The 21,500-nt window shown below is 39.8% G+C and overlaps 2 protein-coding genes across 6 annotated transcripts in view; one reads left to right on the forward strand and one right to left on the reverse strand.

The window, feature by feature from the left end:
* TANC1 (tetratricopeptide repeat, ankyrin repeat and coiled-coil containing 1) overlaps nt 1-5,646 on the forward strand; it is a gene marked incomplete at its 3' end in the record, with an annotated part of 146,366 nt that extends 140,720 nt beyond the window's left edge. For all 4 annotated transcript variants that reach the window (XM_084235053.1, XM_084235056.1, XM_084235054.1 and 1 more), the window contains 4 exons: nt 993-1,084; nt 2,729-2,875; nt 3,490-3,590; nt 4,215-5,646. In XM_084235053.1, coding sequence (XP_084091179.1) covers nt 993-1,084; nt 2,729-2,875; nt 3,490-3,590; nt 4,215-5,646 — 1,772 coding nt within the window. The remainder of the gene's footprint in view (nt 1-992; nt 1,085-2,728; nt 2,876-3,489; nt 3,591-4,214) is intronic.
* A 3,581-nt stretch (nt 5,647-9,227) lies between these two features.
* Nucleotides 9,228-21,500, reverse strand: part of WDSUB1 (WD repeat, sterile alpha motif and U-box domain containing 1) — a gene marked incomplete at both ends in the record, with an annotated part of 42,557 nt that continues 30,284 nt past the window's right edge. For both annotated transcript variants that reach the window (XM_084235435.1, XM_084235434.1), the window contains one exon: nt 9,228-9,385. In XM_084235435.1, coding sequence (XP_084091561.1) covers nt 9,228-9,385 — 158 coding nt within the window. The remainder of the gene's footprint in view (nt 9,386-21,500) is intronic.

Below are 21,500 nucleotides of genomic sequence, written 5' to 3' on the forward strand. Positions count from 1 at the left end.
AGTGGGTCACTTGAGGTAGTATTGGGGGTGGAGAGACGTGAGCAGGGAGAGCCCCTCGCATGCAGCTGCTTTGGCTATGTCACAGCCTTCAGAATGTGTGGGCACGAGCACCTGAAACTGCTGCTCGGATCGAGTGTGCTGGACCCTTGGGCAGCAACGGTTCCGGGCAGGGGCTGCCATGGAGATGACATGAGCTAGTATTACTAGGCAGGCCACAGCGGCAAACTATCCTGAGCAGTTTCATGTCTTAATTTACCTCTCACTTCCCTTTAAGTGGGTAGTGACACCACCAAGTTACAAAGGAGGTAAATCTTCATTAAGGCCTAGCGAGTGGCAAGTCACCATTTGAACCTGAGCCACCTGACTCCCTAGTGTGTGCTCCTCAGCGCCACCCCCCTGAAGTGTTCAGAAGAGCCTTAGAAAGAAGATGGCGGCAGGACCGTCGACAGGAGAGACAAGTCTGACATGGACGTGAGCAGGGAGGGCCTGGAGCTTGAGTGCTGGGAAGGGGGCAGAAGGGCCGGAGCACTGACGTCTCCAAGTAGGTTGTAATGGTGATTGCAGGGGAGGGCAAGACCATGTCAGACAGGCCCTTCCACTTGCCAGCAGTCATGATGGGCGCCGCAGGAAACTGAGGTACTCTGGAGCCTCTTTGAATTCGTCTTGCCCCAAAGCCCCATCACAGGGGAGGGAAGGGTCACGGCTGCTCTGATGCCTTCGTTGCCCACTACTTTTCTACCAGAGTAACACTTTGTGCTGCTGCAGTACCCTCCTCATTGCCGAAGCGTAAGAGTTTCCGGGGAAGCCACCTCCCCACGTCCTGCTCTCTGTCCGCGTGACGTTGTCACTCAGAGGCCCACAGGACGCACAAGCAGCGCTCCTCTGTGGCTGTCTCAGCTGGTTGCCATCTTAGTTGTGTTAGAGCCACAGAAGTACTGAATTCCTTTCCTCCAAGACTCTGAAGTGCCTCTAACTGCATGTTTATTTTGCAGGAAATGCTGCTTGGGCGATGGCCACTTCCAAACCTGATATTTTGATTATACTTTTACAAAAATTAATGGAGGAAGGAAATGTGATGTACAAAGTAAGTGATGTTGCCCTTTTCTGTGACATAACAGCCTGTGAGCCACCTCTTAGTTGGGCACATGATGGACAGAGCTGTGCCCCTGCTCAGAATACATGTAGCTTAGCTTGATAGGACTTCCCGGGGACGCTGGCCTCATGTCCAGGCTTCATCATCTTAGTGGCAGTACCTTCAAGGTAAAAAGCACGTCCATTTGTGTGAGCGCCAATTACTTCTGAACAAATTCTTGCAGCTGTAACAATGACTCTGGCTGGGGGCCTTGGTATGAAGGTGGATTGCTTCAGGTTTCCCTGCCCCACCATGCAGCGTGGGGCTGAGTCCCTGGGGACATGAGACCCACAGGAAAGGAGTGCCCACTAGTCATTTCTGTGAGAAAAGAACCATTATGTCTCCCACGCCTTTATTATATCTACACACTTCTGGAACCTGCAATTGCTGCTAGAGATATTTTTACTTGATATTTTTACTTAATATATATAATACTCAGTTATTCAGCGGAGTGAGTTTTTTTTTTCCCCATTTTCCCTTGGAAATGAAAATGCGATTTACAGATTAATAAGCGTTTAAGTTTACCCAAATAAGACATCAGTTTAGAGGTCAGTGGTCAGCAAACGTCTTTATTAAGGGTCAGATGATAAATGTTTTGGACTTAGCCTGTGGTCTCTGTCACAACTACCCAGCTTTGCTGTTGCAGCATAAAAGCAGCCACAGATAATAAAGGAGTGTGACTGTGTCCCAGTCAAACTGTAGAACAGGTAGTAGGCCAGATTCAATGCAGACAGGTGCTTAGGACATTGATAGAGAATCACCTTTTTCCCCAGGTTGTGATAAGACATTATTAAAAGATTATGAAAACCAAAAACTAGAGTATGGCCATTTGCATCCTTTCTGCCGTGAGGGTGCTGTATTTTCTCTGTTTTAGATTTTGCCTTTTCTTTTTTTTAATAATAACAAGCAAATAGGCATATAGCATGACCCAGCAGGGTTTCTGGCTTGGAATCAGTTTGAAATTGAGTTCAGAATGTGTACCGTTCTGGCTTTGAAGTGGTTTTAATATGAATTTTGGTAGGCAATTATGTTAGAAATATCAAGCCATTTTCAACAGACTTCACACCTGCTGTGAAACGGAACTGACTGAGCAAATGGATTTCTTTAGCCTTGAAAATGACGTGTGGAGCTGTTCTGATTTTTAGAGCCTGAGCTTAGTTTCCCTTAACAGAAAAATTACTGTTCTACAGCAAGACTCTACTTGCCTTAGGAACTGCATCATTTTTTTCCCCACTTGATTTCTATTAAACTTAGTAATAAAATACCTGAAAATGAGAGTTCATTCATGAAATGGCTTTGAAAAATGTATAACAGGGAAGATCATCTGATGTATTAAGATCGATAGTTATCAATTTGGCAATTTACCACCCCTTCCTGCTACTTTCTAACTGTGGGAAGTGCTTGCTGGGAAGCCTGTGCTGACAGTGAGGCTGTCGATGCACGCTGGTTAGTGTGTGGTTGCTGCTGCGCAGTCATTCATTGGGACCCTTGAAACAAGAGTGAAGGTTTGGGGTGGTGGGGGTGGGGAACCTCACCAGGATTGTATTCCTCTTGGAGCTTCTGAAAAGATAAACTTCTGTGATTTTTGTATCCTAGAAAGGGAAGATGAAAGAGGCAGCCCAGAGGTACCAGTATGCCTTAAGGAAGTTTCCTCGAGAAGGATTTGGGGAGGACATGAGACCATTCAATGAATTAAGAGTTTCCCTGTATCTCAATTTGTCTCGCTGCCGAAGGAAAACAAATGTAAGCTGTGCCCCTCTATTTCATCCTTTAATAGCAAGGTTTTCCCAGGGGGGAAGAACATCCTTCCACAGACCAAAAGATGCGACGTGCTTTCTGACTTGCTTGCACATATTGTGAACCTGGCATATGAAGCTGCTTCCCTTACATGACCATCTTTTGCCCACTGACACTCCCTTCCCCTCAAGATGTTGAGAGATTGTGCTTGGGGCAGTTTCCTCTGCTTCAGTGATGAGAAGCAATGCAAACTGCTCCACCCTGTCCCAACTGAATTGTCTGCACATACTCGCCGACCTTTCAGCTCCGGAGGAGGGTGAAGCCTGCCAGCCCCTCTGAGACTGGAGTGCGGTGCAGGCTGCTGCTGCCTCGTGGGCCTGTTTTTACCACTGTTCTCACCTGCTCTCGCTCTCTCCCCTTCCCTCGAGCTTTGTTTTTCTAATGGAGCTTCTCTTAAGAAAAGTAATAAGCTTTAGGACAAAATTCCAAACTTACTTTCATCTCTCTGCAATGATGTCCCAATTCTCTCCTAACCTTTAGAATGAAACTCCTATTAAAAGGTTGCCTATAATCATGTTTCAGTGCTGCTTTTGACTCATGTGTTTAAATATTGACACCAGGACTTTGGCTTGGCAGAAGAATTTGCTTCCAAGGCTCTCGAATTGAAACCAAAGTCCTATGAAGCCTTTTATGCCAGGGCAAGAGCGAAGAGAAATAGCAGGTACTGTCTGGGGCCAAATCATGTGACTAGAGATGCCTTTTTGTGTCTCTGTGGTATCAAAGTTGCTGGTTGACTTTGGGGGCTTCTGGCTTACATGCATTACTCAGATGCCTCCCAGCTCATGATAAATTGGTAGCTTCCAAGAGGCAACTAGTGGATATTGTCACAATGGTTGAACTTATTTTCTCCTGACTGTTCACTGACAACCTCCCATTCATCCCAGTTGACACTACAGGATACAGTTCCTAGATTAGTCCATATGGTCAGTGAAACTGCCAACAGGAGACATTAAGAGGAGGCAGTGGGGCAGTGGGGAGGAGTCAAAGACTGGTGAGTACAGTGAGAGGGGATGGTGATTCTGACGCCCAAGCCAAGGATTCAGAACTGTTCTCAGTCCCAGCCCAGTGGTCTTTACAGAGACGGCCTGGCTCTGGCATCACACAGAGGTTCAAATCCAGCACCCCCACTCAGCTAAGCCATACAGAATGTGTCCAGAACTCACGCTGCTGATGCCTTTTTTCCTTTGAGGAGTTGTAGATTTATGCAGTCTAGTTTTGTGAAAAGTTAGTACATTAGACCACATTCTTCCAAGGCTTATAATTTTTTCTTCTTTTTAATATATAGGCAGTTTGTGGCAGCTCTGACTGACTTGAGGGAAGCAGTGAAACTCTGTCCCACCAACCAGGAGATCAAGAGACTTTTGGCCAGAGTAGAAGAGGAATGCAAGCAACTCCAGAGGAGCCAACAGCAAAAGCAGCAGTGCCCGCCTCCGGCTCCCCCCAATGACTCAGATAACGAAGAGGATGTCACAACCCCGGTATTAAATGACCACTTTGATCTTGAGGAGGCTGAAGAAGAAGAAACCTCTCCTCAGGAAGAGTCCATTTCCCCGGCTCCTAGATCCCAGCCATCCTCATCTGTCCCCTCGCCATATATTCGAAACCTTCAGGAAGGGTTACAGTCTAAAATGAGGCCAGTGTCCCCACAGAACAGGCCTGGAATCAGCAAGCCCCTGCGCGAGCCTGTAGCCCAGCCAGGGCTGATTATGCAGCCCACCAAGCAGGCACAGATCGTGAAAACCAACCAGCACCTGGGCTCTGGACAGTCTGCCTTGAGAAATGGTAGTACAAAAATTCAGGTCTCTTCTCAGAATCCTCCTCCGAGTCCCATGCCAGGTAGAAACCCTGCAACTCCTGCTGGTAGCAGAACCCAGCACCTAGAGATCACAGGTACTTTCACTCTAGGAGCTGGCTCAGGCCACTTTGCAGATCGCCTGGGGCCCAGCCACAGCGTCCAGCTGCAGCACAGTGAGAGTGTGGCTGCGTGTCCTTTACCCAGCAAGATAAAAACCGCAGAGAGGCTTCTGGCTCATGCCTCCTCCGTGGCTGCAGATGTAGCCCCTTTAAATCAAGGCGGGCCAATGAGTGACATGCGACACCCAGCTTCCCTGGCCAGCTCAGGCTCTTCTGGTTCCCCATCTGGCAGCATTAAGATGTCAAGTTCCACCAGTAGTCTGACTTCAAGCAGCAGCTTTTCAGAGGGCTTCAAGGTCCAAGGACCAGATGCTCGAATGAAAGACAAGGTGGTTAACCAGGTCCCGAGCGGTACGGCTGAGCACAGACCACGCAATACCCCCTTCATGGGCATCATGGATAAGACTGCAAGGTTCCAACAGCAGAGCAATCCCCCAAACCGCACCTGGCACTGTCAAATATCAGAGGGGCTCTTGACAAACACATCTTCTGCAGCTGGCCTGCAGGCCTCGAACTCTGAGAAGCCCACTCTCAAACAAGCAGGAGGATATACTAGCCAAGCCAAAACCTGCTCTGCTTCTACCCTGGGTGGGAGTGTTCACAATGGTGCACAGGTGAAGGAGTTGGAAGAAAAGAAGTGCCAAATGCCAGTGCACTGTCCAGATAACAGGATAAATAAAACTGTGTCTCATCTGTACCAGGAGAGTATCTCCAAACAGCAACCTCACATCAGCAATGAAGCCCACCGGAGTCACCTCCCTTCAGCAAAACCAAAGCGATCATTCATAGAGTCGAATGTGTGAGCCTTGAGAGAGATGCTTTTGTAGAACTTGGAAAACGGTGTGTTGGAGACAGACTGGTGGTAATCAAATGGTGTCTCATGAGAAAAATTTCATTTTAGCCATACCTTTTTCCCCCCCTCTGATGCCATTTTCCAGATGCCATTATCAAACAGGTGGGATAAAACTTCTTTAATAGCTAGCTAGAAGTCACCATAAATAAGAATGCTAACCAGAATGGAAAACTACAATTAGTTAAACCTATTAAATTAAAATTTTAAGACAGTCAAGAAGACATTAATGCTAATTTCTTATTAAATTGGCTTTTCCTCCCACTTTTCTCCTAGCCTGTGCTACATGATAAAAATCACAGTATTTCTTAGAGAATATACATGTCTAGTGATAGGTTTAACTCACGACCTAATAGCCAAAGGGGAAAAATTATATTTTCAAGTTGCCGTACCATTAAGTCTAATCCCAACTTATATATAGATAGATAGATAGATAAAATTAAGATCTAAGTGATTTCTAGCTGAATATAAGTGTGACTATAAATGTTACATAGTTGATTTTTTTTTGTTAAGGAAAATAAACTTTCCCTTCATAGCAGTTCCTTTAAGAGAATTAAACACTCATTTCCATGTTTGTTTCTTACTCAAAATATTTTTATAGCACCTTTTTTTGGAATTAAATTCATGCTTCAAGATGTTTTTAATGTTTGGAAACAGTATAAGCCATTTGGAATCACGATTGGTGGTCAGAGTGGATTACGATTAAGACCAGCATTCTTGGTGACCTGTAAGTTAGCTCTCAACTGGTTCTGAAACTGCTTGTAACAATGATCGCACCCCTGAAACAAGCCTTCCAAGGTCCTTAAAGGACAGTATTTAATTTGGATACTTACGGTATGGTTGCTTATTGTTTTTGTTTTATTATACAATCACTGCTTTATAGTCACAAGTTGTACATATTAAATAGCCAAGTTGTATTCGGACTTGTAAATATAACTATTTCAAGCAATCTTTTAAAAAGTCATATATTTGCATGTTCTTTGTAAGCTTCATCCATGCTGGTTATTGCACTGAACAATATATTGTTATGGCATGTTAACAGTATACCAGTAACGGCACTTTATCTCATATATACGAACACCTTTGAGGTGCTACTTAGGTCCAAACTGATGTATTATTCATTTATAAAGATGAGGTACAGGAATGAATCTTGGTTTAAAGGTATTTTTATATGAAGATGATGTGCTATTGGAGGATGTCAGAATGCTAGTTTGAGAGGTAGGAGTGTATTTGTTTTCTATGTTGGGGTGTGAAATTTATTTTCCAGAACTGGAGAGAAGGAAGTTCTATATTTACAGAGTGTTTTTACAATGATTAGTTGTAATCAAGTTCCTGTGAGCATCATTATGGTTTTGTACAAAAAGGAATCTTCTGGTGTCATTCTTCAACATTTGTTCCTGAGTATGTACATATAGTACTCTGTACAGCTTTATTGTTTTTTATAGGCTTTTCATGAGTTCTGCTATAACTACTATGGCTTATTTATTGTTTATTGTTTTCTTTAATGTTTGTGAAAGTCTTACTCTTCTGTTATGTAGTTTTGTTTTCTGCACAACTACTGTACTTTTCCATACGGAATAAAGACTATTAATAGAATTTGTTTCGCATTAAATGAAACAATGGGTAAGTGGAGAATATCCTGATCTTGCCTTGCTTTTCATCCTGGGTGATCCTGTTGTTCTAAACAGTGGAAAACACATTGTTAGAGTTACTACTAAATGCATATTTAGTTTCATTTAATAACTTCAGAACAAGGGTGGCAACTTCTAGAAACCCCAAACTATTCAAGGGTCTAAATTAAGTCTTTTGTCTGAAAGTAATGACTTATTCGTATTCCTTAATAATAGACTTCAAGTTATTGTCCGGTTACTGATACTACTATTAAGGTAAGTAAATTAATTTCAGTACTTCTTTAAAGCTATATATTTAAACTAAGGTTTAAAAAAACTAGGTGGAAAGGGAAAAGTATTAATAATTGTTGTCATTGTATGACTTTTCCTGTAAAGCAGCCAGTGTGACTATTAGGAATAATGGTACATCATGATTTTTATATATTCTTAGTGAAGATACTTGGTTCAGTTACCCCAAAAAGAAGTTTCCTTGGACAACTACTAGTCAGGTGAGTGCTGCTCATGCGCGATCCCAAACCAGCAGGCCAGAGAGTCCGCAGAGGGCTGTTGCAGTGTCCCTTCCTGTAGTGGATGGAATTTTGATTTGTTTGGTGTTTTGCTTATGTGTTTGTGGAGGAGTTGTTTGGCTTTGGTTTATATACCAAACTAGCATTTCATTTTAGTAAGTTATTAATAAGAAACTCTCCTGGTGAATCATGGAAAAGAAAATCACTGGCACTTTAGAATTAGGTGATGTTTGTGGTTTGGGTCACTTTTGGTAATTTTTATGTAAAAACCATCTATCCTTGAGAAAGTGTTATCAAAGTGAGAGATTTGGTCTAGTGACCAGCTTTTATCAATTAAAAAAAGTCACAATTATGTTAGCATACTTTCTCTTTAGAAATATATAAATATAGAAAACCTTCCCATCTTTTTTTTCCTCATAGATGAAAAGCATCTGTAGTATGGGGTGGGGGGAGGGAGGAACTCTTCTAAAATCATAAATTGTGAATTCTAGCTGTGGCACAAGGGAAGTAAATCCATAATACATCCGAATGACAAACTTTACAAAGCAGCAATTCAAAAGGCATCTGAAGATTTCTCTGGTAAGTACAATTTCCACCTTTCTCTGAACATATGTCAGTTATAGTCTATAAAATACAGGAAAAAACGCAATGATATAATTACATTACTCTTAATTTTTAACAACTGCAATAAGGATTTTGGGGGTATATACAGAATCTTGCTCCCTTTATTGTAACAAGCTTTCTCAATAGTGGCCTCTGTCCCTGTAAACAACTCGTGACAAGTATATAAGTCAGAACAATCTCAACTTCCTGAAATTGAGGCTTTCTTCATGAGTGAATGCTTATCCAGGTGTGGTAGTAAATAACAGTGTGTTGTATAAAAATGTTATGTTGTTACCCTAATTTAGAATTCTTGACATTCTTATGTATTATTCTAAAAGAGGCTAATTTCCCACTTTATATAATTCAGCAAAGTCTAATTGGCATGTTAGTGATAATTAATTCCATGTAACCACCTTGCAAATTTTGAGTCCAACGAAATGCTCCCATTCGACATATCATGGTTATTTTCTGAACTTAGTCATAAACAAATCTGCAAACTCTTTAGATTCCAAAGAGCAACTTAATGGCTTTTTACTGGAATATGACCTATAACAAGAATAGATTTGGGCATTGCATTTAAAGTAAAACTTTATTACTCTACAAGATTTTTTCAGTACTACAAAAAGACATAGTAAAAAATAGACAAGTTGTTAGATGTATAATTCAACCATACATTTTTAAGGAATGAAAATAATAAATCATCCTCAAGGTTTACCTTTCAACAATTCCTGGTTAGTATTTACCTTTAAATCATTCAACTGAAAATATAAGTAATACAATATAATATAAATGATTTATTTTTGATGTGTTTCTAACCATCGATTGATGGCCATTTTCAGAGTCCGATTTGGTGTAAGTACCATTGAAGGAAGAACAAGATTTGTCATGGGACTTGTACGTTTCTTTTTGCTGATCCAATTTTCCATTGCTTCCTTTTCATATGAATAGCCATCTAAAAAATAATAACACCACATACATTATTTGCAATATAGAAAAAAACTGAGTGGGTGATGACAACTCCATTGCCACAGCCGTTACTATGATTAAGTGGTATGTTGTCTTGTACAACTACTCTTAAAATATCTTTGCCACACTACTCTAAATTCTGAGATGCTTAACATCGCACAGATTTCCTTGAACCAGTGTCATAAGCACTTGAACACTACAACGGAAAAGATTAATAGCCCCATTAGCTGTGTGTTTAAATTAATGGCTAAAGATGAAAAAGCCTTAGGAATAACTCACTAAAATTTTCTGACACACGTAAGAGTCAGGGAAAGATACCCAGAAATTATAAAACTCAACCCACTAAGGAATCAACATAAAGATTTATGATTCAAAAAAAAAAAAAAAGCTACTAGCTAAGGTTTTTAATGCCATGTTCTTGCAAAATTCTTTGCTTTTGTACATGTTGGAAAGATGAGTTTTCACCTAATTACTTTCATTTTAATACTTGGTAGCTCTTAAACAAAATCATATTTCCAATTATATTTACACAATAACCTATTTTCATCTGCAATGCATACACTTTTAAGCTAATAACGCCAATATACTGCTAATATAAGACTGAGAAAATTTATGATTTCTTTCTGGCGCTTCCTGTCACCAAGATAGACCCACTAGGGTTGTGTAATTGAAATACTGTGTTTGAAAATTACTTGGAAAAAAAGATTCCATTTGTTACCAACTTGACAATTTTGTCCACTTGCCTCCCTTTTTATCTTAAGATTTCAAAATAAACACTAAAACAAGGCACATCCGGGAGTCTACTCTCCCCATTTTGGTAAGCATGTATTAGGACTTTGAATCCTTTAAAAAATATATAAGCAAATGCATGTATATACACAATACATTTACAGTCTTACAGAAAAGCTGGTTGGTTGGTTTTTAAACTAGTTCTTGCTTTTCTCCCTCCCACAGAAGCCTCATGTGGAGGTACTGATGGACATCTGGGTTGTTTCCAATCCATGCCTTTTATAAATAGTGCTGTAACGAATAGTCTCAATTTGGGGGAGAGTCCAGAAATGACTACTACGTCAAAGGTTAAATGTGTATAAATTTGCTAGATATGCCAATACTTTCTATGCATAATAGCACTTCTTATTAGAAATGTTAAGAGTGCCTTTCTCTGTAGATCTTCACCAAGAGAATATTACCAAACTGGGTATTTACCAGACTTTCATGGGCAGCATGATACAGTATATCAAGTTGTGGAAATGAACATTTTTTTCCTCATGTTTTAAAAGCCACTGGCTTTCCTTCCTATGAAACTGTTCTTATTTTTTGGCCTATTTTTGCCCTTAGGAAGATTTATTTAATTGAGATACAATGACCATTCGTTTCAGGTACACAACATAATTGGGTATTTGTGAAATGATCACAGTGAATCATTAACTAGACTCTTAATACAAATCGTTGCTTTTCTCCTCTGATGAGGACTTTTAAGTTCTAATGTCTTCACAACCTCTAATACAGAATGCAGTATTAACTATAGTAGCCATATTATATATTACTTTACCACTGAAAGTGTATCTTTTGACCACCTTTGCCTACTCCAAACTCCAATCTGTTCTCTATGAATTGGATGTTTTTTTCATTCCACATGAAGTAAGCTCATTTCAACAGATTTTGCTTTGGAGATATAATTCACATATCACATTCCTCTATCAGGAAACCTTATATCCATTAGCAGTGACTGCCTTCTATCTCTGAATTTGCCTATTCTGGACATTTCCTTTAAATAGAATCATAACATAGTGCCTGGCTGCTCTCACTTAACCATGCTATGGAAAAAGCATGTAAAATTATAACGGATTTTTTTGTATGACTACATCCTATTCTGTTATATGGAGAGAGCGCATTTTGCCCATTCACTAATAGACCACTGAGTTGTTTCCACTTCTTAGCTATAAGGCTGCTATGAACATTTATCTGCAACTTTTTGTATGACTATATCTAGGCATACAGTTACTGGGTCAAATGGTAACTTGATTTTGAACTGTCAGCAGCATATTCTTGCCAACTCACAGTATTTACATTTTTTTTCCTACCCTGGGGTGTGTGTAGTATCTCATTATGGTTTTGATTTGTGTTTCCCTAATGAAATTTAACCTTTCCAAGTGCTTATTGGTGATGTATGTATCTTCCCAGAAATGTGTATTCAAATCCTTTGCCTAATGTTTTTATTTGGGTAATATCTGTCCTACTGTTGAGTTGTAAATATAGTTTGAGTAGGCACATACATTCAGTATGCTGAGTATAGTGATCCTCTTACACTGTAGCACACTGGTCTTAAGTTATGCGTATGTTACTATGTGAAATATTGTGAGCTCAGTGACAATAATAAAACTAAATCTAAGAGTATATAAAAGGGCCCACTTGTTCTTTAGTTACATGCCATGTGGTGACATGTTGAGTTATATCTGGTGCTTAAGTATGCTTAGTATTTATGAATGCCCACTGTGCATTAAAGGTATAATTTTTATTTTGAAAATTCAGTTTGCTACATTAATGTACATTCTCCTTACACTGTGTATTGCTATGTTCGGGACTACATAGCTTGTCATTGTTACCATGGTGTTTGATATAGTATTCTATGTTTTTTAAAAAATTCCTTTGATCTGAATTGCAATAGTCATTTTTGCCTATCTTTTTCACTTGTAACTGTCTTTTTAAAGACAAAGTCAACTTGGTGCTTACTACTGGTATGTTTGATAATATACATATATAACAAATTATTACATGAACTGGTTTCATCAATTTTGATGCTTAGAAAGGCTGTATAGTTAACTTTACACACTAATATTTTAAAAAAAGACCCAGCTTATTGGTAGTATCTATTGATGCCTCACTTACTCGTATTAGCCAGTAGTCTTATTCTCTCAGTATCTGTCTACTCTTTATTTTTAATAGTTATATTGCATCTACATTGTTACAGCATAGCAAACAAAAATTACTGTCATTTTTTAGAATAACACAGGCTTCCTACTTTAGCAAAGCCATAGGTTTTAATATCACCTCTCCATGGTCTTCTAGTGACTTTTTGGAATAACTGGCATTTTCTATTGATAAACAGTAATGTTTCTTGTTTGTTATCCAAAGTAGTAAAAGTTATTATCGGCCTCTAAGTCCATGTTCCCAACCCCACCTACACACAGCCTTTCAGATAAACAACTGAAAATACTGTAATCAAAAAAAAAAAAATACAGTTGACAGTTAATTTTAAGACACTAGGATGTCATGCATGACGTTTACTGCAACTAGCTTATTTGAAATCCAATGTATCTTGGCAGGGAGGGACTCATATTGCTTCACAATTTTAAATTGACCAGATGGGTTTATTTTCATCTAAACAGTGTCATCTGAAATTCCTGGTTTGTCAACTCAGTTTCTTGGTTTAAATCAAGAGTTATACAATAGTTTTATGCATCTCTGTTGTCCAAGAAAAAAGCACACTGCTGCACACCTGTCACCCTAGGAAATGGGCAGAACAAACACAACACTTCTCTGAGCTCTGTGCTCTGCTCCCAAGCCAGAATTCCACAGTAATACTTGACTGAACACTAGTGACAAGAAAGCAAGATACCATTAGAAAGGCACACAATTAGCTATGTGAGTATTAATCAATAGACTGCACCCAGGTACCGTTACCGAATAAACTCAATATGCACCAGCAGTTTCTTCTTGGGAAGAAACTGATACACCACTTGAATTACTTTCTAAGGTCACACAAGAAAGGAGTGACAGAGCTAGGATTTAAATCCAGGCAGTCTAGCTCCACAGTCTATGCCCTTAATATACATGCTACCTGGCGTTCTGGAAATAACAAATATAGATGTTACAATTTTTTAAACTCAATTGGAAAGTTAGATAGCATAAGACACTGCAGAATTGATAAGCAGAGCAGTCTGAGAAAATAACCAAGAAAGGCTATGGAAGGTATGTATAGAATGAGAATGGCTAAATGGCTTCTGATAAAAGAAACATTGTGTGCCCTGAATCAAAAATACATATCAAAAACAAAGTGAAAACAATCAGAGATCATACTTGTACTACAACAAAAGCAGCCAAATAAGGTGTTCTCTATACAATTGAGAATAGAATAAAGCAGGTGGTCAGACAAATGAGTTGTAAATGTGAACAAGTTTTAACATTTTAGTGTTCAGAAAAGACCTGAAAGGCATGAAAGAACATCTGACTAGTGTAAAGGTGTTATTTCACCATCCAATTAGTCTTTCTGTAATTGTAGTCAAAATTTCAGTGAGGTTATTTTGTACAATTCTAATGTTTATCTGGAGGTCTAAATGGGCAAAAATATTTAAGCAAAGGCATCCTCAGCATACTAAATACTTCAGAGTTAATGTTATGGAACATTCATACTATGAGATTCTATTTCTGATACATTGAGTAATAGCAAATTTTTCACTATATGTCATGTGTTACAGAACAAAATCTTTCAAAATATTTCTGTATTGCTTATTTTCCAGCAACACTAAGTGCTTTCATAATTTAAAAGGATGGGTGAATGGTCTCCTGTGGCAGTAATTCTATAGATGTAAGATAGGCCTTGTGAGCAATTTGCAAACAAAGGTAGAAAAAGGAACCAGAAGCTCACAGGAATTAAAGATGGGGACAGAGTATTGAAAGATTTAATTCAACTTTTCCACAGGGAACACCTCAAAGTCACACAGGAAAGCTAAAAATAAATGGTTAGGATTATGCTAAGGGAAAAAAAACTAATCCCAAAAGGTTTTTTACTGTATGATTCCATTCATGTAAAAACTTAGGAAAGGGAGTAACAGATATAGTTATAAAAAAAAGCAACTCAAAGGATATTTAAGGGTGTGGAACTGTTTTAGTATCATTTTGCAAAATATTGCCCATCAGAGGAAAATAAGTCTAGTTACTATTATACAAATGTTGAATCATTGTTATATAATGAAATGCCAATCAGTGAAAAAAGATGGATAAAATTCACTGAAAATAGAAATACTTAAATGAAACCAATACGTTTAACAACTTCCTGTCATCACAGAAAATATGAAAGGCAAACGAAGAAACCAAGTAACTAAGCAAAAAGGAGCAAGAGCCAAGATTAAAATGAACAAGACAAAATACTGTCAAGAATATTTTAAGGTGAGAACATCACAAATCTGATGAATTTATTAAAAGCTAAGTTTGAATTTGTGATTAAAAACTTTCCTACATAACTCTTAAGGAAAATAGTAATGCTATGCAAACACAGAAGGAACATTTACCAATACATTTTGAAGCCCAAGTAACCCTCACACCAAATCAATTGGACATTATACAGAACCTATAACCAATATAACTTATGAACACATACAAAAGGACAACACAAATGCAGTCTAGCCATATATAAACATAATTCAAAACCCTAAAGATCTCACAAAAAAACTTATCACAAGATTCAACATAAAAATCAGTTGGGTTCCATACACTAAGAAATTAAGGAAATTACATTTATGAATGGTATTAAAGAATTAAATAGTAATGAGCAAGGAGGTGAAAGACTTGTATACTGGAAACAATGCTGAAAATGTAACAACACTGCGGATCAGTCTCCCCTAAAGGTCAGATGGACTTTTCTTAATTGCCCAAGCCTCCTTAAAGGTCCATTGAGACCCTGTGGACTTTGGAAAGTCCATTACCATTTCTTAAAAAAGTAGTTTCAGTTGTTTACCCTTTTCCTCATCAAAGAGGCAATGAATGCTCACCCTTTTCTGACCTACAAAAACGCAGTTTGGGAGGTTATCACTCAGTTGTAGGCTTATCAAAGAACATGTCCTCTCTGAGAAATTCAGGGTGAGTCATCCCCTTCAGGTGATATGTCCCCTCTCATTTGATGCTCCACTTCCTTAAACATAGGATAATAGACCCCTGGCTTTGCCCTATTTTGGTTTAGAATTAACAGCCATATTTATTTGTTCACCTGTCTAGCCTCAAGAGTACAAATGGGATGGGGAGATTTTTGGTTTTTCCCCTATGCCCTGACAACACAAATAAGACATCCCATGCTCTTGAGCTACGAGTCTTAGTAGTTAAAATCTGATAGGGGTTGAGCAGAAAGGGTGGGGCTCTAGTAGGGCACTATGCGTAATAGTGTAAGAAAATTCACAAACACTGCTTATAGCCTGTCTATTCTAATTTTCCAGCCCAAGGACATGTCTGGAGGAGTGCTGCAAAACATTACAATCAGAAGGCCAGACTCAACGACATACTTGAGACCAGATGTCCAGGAGAGCAATAAGGAGCTCAAGGAGCCAGATATCACAAACTCCTGGCAGTGATGAAGGCCTGCTTACTGCTGAACAACTGTCTTTAACTCACAAGAAGCCAGCTGGAAATGAAGTGTTACGGTGGTTTCTTTAGGGTGTTAACTCCTCCTCCTCCCATCTTCCATATTGCTGGCTGTTTGATTAAAGCATATCTTAAAGATTCAATTCCTGTCTCTGATTATTGGATTTGGTAGTGACAGGAGGCCCGGCCCTGGACTTTAGAAATACAAAAATTCATCCTAAAATTCCTGCCGAATTGTAAGAGATACTGAATAGCCAAAGCAATTTTGGGAAAAGACACTTGATGATTTCCAAAGTTATAACAAAATGACAGTTATCGAGAGTATGGTACTGGCATAAAGACACATGTATAAACTAATTAGTTCAGAAAGAACAGTTTCTTCAAATGTTTGTGGGAAACTGGATATGTACATACAAAAGAAGAAAGCTGGATCCTTACCTTAGATCATATACAAAGGTTAAAACAGATCAAAAACCTAAATGTAATAGCTAAAATAATAAGGCTCTAATAAGAATATATAGGAGAAATGCTTCCTGAACATCGGATTTGGTGATTTCTTGAAACTAACAGCACAGCCAATAAAAGAAAATCAAAATGAAAAACATATTAAAGGACTACAATAGAATGAAAAAGAAATCCATGAAATGGGAGCTATCAATGCCTTATCAGATATGATTTGCAAATATATCTAAAATATATAAAAAATACAACTCAATGAAAAACCACCAGATTGAAAAGTGGGCAAAGGACTTCAATATTTCTTCAAAGTACAACACAACCAGTAAGCACATAAGAAATTCAACATCCCTAATCATTAGAGAAATGCAAGTCAAAATTACAATGATGTATCACCTCATATCCATCACAATGGCTAGTATGAAGAAAAATGCCAACTATTAGTGAGAATGTAGAAAAATTGGAACCCATGCACTAGTGGGGGGAATGTAAAATGGCGCAGCCACTATTGGGAAGGGTATGGTGGTTACCTCAAAATTAAATATAGAATTACTACCTGAACTAACAATTCCACTTCTTGGCAGATATAGCCTTAAGAACTGAAAGCAAGGACTTGAGCAGATATTTGCACACACTATTCACAGCAGCATTAGCCACTAGATAATAGACAAAAAGGTAAAAACAACCCAAATGTTCATGACAGGATAATTTGATAAACTAAATATAGCATATACATATGATGGAATATTTTTCAGCCTTAAAGGGGACAGGCATTTTTACACATTACAATGTGAATGAACCTTGAAGACATTACACTAAGTAACCCAAACACAAAATAACAAAGATTTTAAGATACCAAGAGAAGTCAAATTTAGAGTGATGGATATTAGATTGGTGGTTTCCAGACACTGGGTGAAGAGGGAAACAAGAGTTACTATTTAGGGGATATACAGTTTGTGCTATACAAGATGAAGAGGTTTGGAGATAGATGGTTGATAATGGTTGTAGCTGCAAAACTCTGAATATACTTAATATTACTGAACTGCACACTCGTAAAATTTTATAATACATATTTTTTACATTTAAAAAAGTCAATGAATATAATGGTGGTAGCAGAATAATGGTCCCACAAATACATCCACATCCTATAACCTGTGAATGTGTTGCATTAACAAGGCCCAGCAAAACAAAATTAAGGTTGCTCATTAGCTAATTTTAAGATGAATAAATTAAGCTAGTATATCTAGGATGACCCAATCTAATCACATGAGTTCTTAGAAGTGGGAGGTAAGAGCATCACAGAGATGCAACCCATCACTCCTGTGTTTGAAGAAAGAAGGTCATGAGCCAAGGAATATAACAGCATCTAGAAGCTGGTATAGTAGTTTCTATTGCTTCTGTAACAAATAATAATAAACTTAGGAAACTTAGAACAACCTAATTTATTACCTTGCAGGTCTGTACTCAGAAGCTTGGGTGTAAGTAAGCAAGTTCAAGTTCCCTCTGGCCGCTGTCAGGGAGAAATCTGTTTCCTTGACTTTATCAGCTCCTAGAGGCTGCCTGAATTCCTGGGCTCAAGGTCCCTGGTCACTCCAACCTCTGCTCTGTTGTGACATCTCCTGTGACTCCGACTCTTCAGGACCATTGTAATTAAATGAGTAATTAAACGAGATCCTTATCTTAATAGGGATAGCAAAGTGTCTTGCCACATAAGAATGTTCACAGGCTCTGGGGATTAGAGGCAGAAACTCTTCGGGGAACCATCATTTTGTCTGCCACAGCTAGGAACAGCCCCAACAATCAACCAAAAACAGGGGCCTGTGAAAAACCTACAGTTGCTAGGAATTTAATTCCACCAACAATCTAAATGAACAAGAAATAAATTCTCCCCTAAAACCTCAGCAAGGACTAGAACTTGCCACCATGTTGATTTTAACAAAACCATGAGACTGTACTGGGATATCATATCTACTACTTTTGAGGTTATTTGTTATGGCAGCAACAGAAAGTACAATAACCTATCATAAGATACAGGAGAAAAATATTTCAATGGGTAAATATATTTAAATGCTCAGCAACTTAAGATAGAAGAGAACTTTAACTTGATAGAGGGTAGCTAACATCACATTTAATGGTGAAAGAATGAATGTTCTTACTCCTTGCTTAGGTTAAGGTGAGAATGTCTACTTTCACCACTTCTTTTCAACATTGTACTGGCAGTCCTAGTCAGTAAAATAAGAAATAGGAAAAGGTGTAGGGTCATGGTGAGGAAGGTATACATATTGGAAAAATGTAAGAGAAATATAACTGTACTTGAAGATTACATGATTATGTCAGGAGAAAAATTAAAGATAAAAATGTTATTAAGATCACAGTATACAATCAATAAAATCAACTATATGAAACAAGAATTTTTAAATTGAATTTTTAAAACTGCTACTTATAGTGTTATAAAAATATGAAATATGGACGGATGATATTGGGGAAATTAGGTTTAAACACTAAACACTGAAATACAAAGTACTGTTACAAGAACATAAAAAAGACCTAAATGAATGGAGAACTTTATCCTTGATGTCAATTCCAAATTAATCTATATAGATTAGCATCATCTCATTCAAAATCTTGGCAAGCTTTTACTCTGAAAACTAAAACATTGCTAAAACCATAAAAGATAAAAATAGAAAGACAGCCTGTGTTTATGAACTTGAAAAGTTAATATTGTTAAAATGTCCTACTATCTACAAGATCTACTTTGCAACAATACATAGAGTTAACACTACTGTACACTTAAAAATGGCTAAGATGGTAAATGTTATGTTTTTCATTTTACCATACACACAAAACAAAACCCTGGCACACATTATTGTAGAAACTGAGAAAGTGATTCTAAAATCTAAAACGGGGGGGGAGGGGGGGGCGGAGCAACATGGCCGCAAGGAGACTCTGCGAGTAAGATCTCCCATTAAAAAAAGTTAATAGGGAGGAAAAGCGGCAGGTCCCAGTGAGAACTGGGACACGGAAGATAAACGGACGACTCCAGCAAACTGCCCAAAGAAGAAAGTTGCCATAAAAGAGGACCAGAAGGGAGGGAAGCGCAGAACCCTGCTCCCCTCCCCCGCCCACAGAGGCGGCACTCTCCGACCGGCAGAGAGGAGGGAAACAACAAACCAAAACGGCCAACAAGAACAAACGACGCAGCAAGCGGGACTGTGAGTGGAAAGGAACTAGTGCAGCCACGACACCCCGTGAACGGGAGCTAAGGCGAATCCTGCAGGATTCGCCGCGGCGGTGAGCGAACGGCTCCGGGTGCCATTAGAGAAGAACAAAGACCCCGGGAGACGCGCACACAGCCCAGGCTGCCGGTAAGCTTGCGGGGAAAGTGGCGCGCTCGGCGCGCTTGAAAAGCAAGTGCAGACCAGGATCGCGGCTGCCCAGGTCCCCGCGCCTGCGACCTAGGCTTGGGAGACGACCTAGGCTTGCGGGGAGACGCTCGGAGGTCCTCACTGAGGTGAAGGTCTCTCCCTGAGTAAGCAGGAACCAGGCGCCCAGGCACGGGAGCGGTGCAAAAGGGGCCATTCCCGCGCCACTGAACTGGGCTACAGCCCGCGTCCTGGAACTGAGGGCTTTGGAACTGAGACACGGGGCACGAAATTAGGGGCGTGGGTTCCCCACGACGGTGGGGCACAAGGCAGACACAGCACCCCAAAGCCGTTGAGGTGTACCCTACCATCCCCGCTCTGCTCCCTGTCCCACGGGGTGGAAAATCAGCTCCCCAAGGGCTCTAGGAGAGATCTCTGGCGCCACCTAGCGACTTGAAGCCAGCAGAGGCTCCTGGAGGAGCTAGTGGCCAGCTGGGGAGTTAGCCCACACCCGGCCCCTTCCGAACAAGTAGTCTGAGCCCACAGGGAGAGCGAGCACCCACAGCCAGGGCAGACCAGGCACGCAGAAGAGTGTGCCTGACACTGGACGCGCAGGGAGTGTGTCCCACATCACCATTTTAGAACAGGGACATTTCTTCAGTAAAGACTACCTGCAGAAGGCTTCCTCAGGAGCCAGAGGTGAGCGGGGGAAGTTCGCCCACGCCAGACCCCCTCTGGCCAGCAGTCCAAGCCCAGAGGGGGAGCAGGAACCCACCGCCGGGGCAGACCAGGCGCACAGGGGAGTGTGTCCCCACATCGACATTTTAGGACAGGGACCTTTCTCCAATAAAGACTGCTTGAAACTGACAGATGACTCCTGGAGGAACCAGAGGGGAGCAGAGAAGCTCACCCAAGATGCCGGCCAGTCCCAACTACACAGTGTCCCAACGCATACGGCAAATTAGAAAACAGACAGTAGGGAGGAGAAGAACCACACGCAACCTAGCAACTCTCCAGAGAAAAAGCACACCACAAAAAGAAAACCAGCCCCCAGATTGCAACGACAGTAACATGGAAGAACTTCTGAGCCTTCCAGAAAGAGAATTTAAAATTGCCGTGATTAAAAAACTGACAGAAGTCATAAAGGAAAACAATGATAAGGGAAAAATAATCAACGATCAGAAGAATGCAATTGAGTCCCTAAAGAGGGAAGTAAAAGAAATGCAGGAGATCAAAGAATTAGTGGAAGAACTAAAGAATTCTGGGAAAAGCAATGAAAGCAGAATTGATGAAATGGAAGAACGAATAAGTGCTCTTGAAGACACAGAAATAAAAAGAACCAAAACAGAAAAGAAAAGAGAAGTACGAAGGAAAAAGAATGAAGAAAGACTTCGGGAACTATCTGACTCCATGAGGAAAGGAAATATAAGAGTTATAGGAATACCAGAAGGAGAGGAGAGAGAAGTAGGAACAGAGAAAATATTCAAAGAGATAATTGAAGAGAACTTCCTAAATGTGAAGAAGGAGCTGAAAATTGATATACGAGAAGCAAGAAGAACACCAAACTTCCACGACGAAAGGAAAAAATACAGCAAGACACATAATAGTAAAGCTCCCAAGAATCCAGGACAAGGAAAAAATAATGAAGCTGGCAAGAGGGAAGAAACAGATAACATTCAAAGGAAAGCCAATCAGGCTGACATCAGACTTCTCCGAAGAAACACTATGGGCAAGGAGAGAGTGGAGGGACATAGTCAACAGACTCCAAGAAAACAGATGCCAACCAAGAATACTCTATCCCGCAAAGCTCTCCTTCCTCTTTGAAGAAAGAATATGGACCCTCCCAGACAAACAGAAACTCCGGAATTTCATTGCAACTAAACCCCCACTCCAAAAAATACTACAAGGAGTCCTAAAGCCAGAACCTCA

Source organism: Talpa europaea, assembly GCF_964194135.1.
Source record: "Talpa europaea genome assembly, chromosome: 1".
Taxonomy (NCBI): Eukaryota; Metazoa; Chordata; class Mammalia; order Eulipotyphla; family Talpidae; genus Talpa; species Talpa europaea.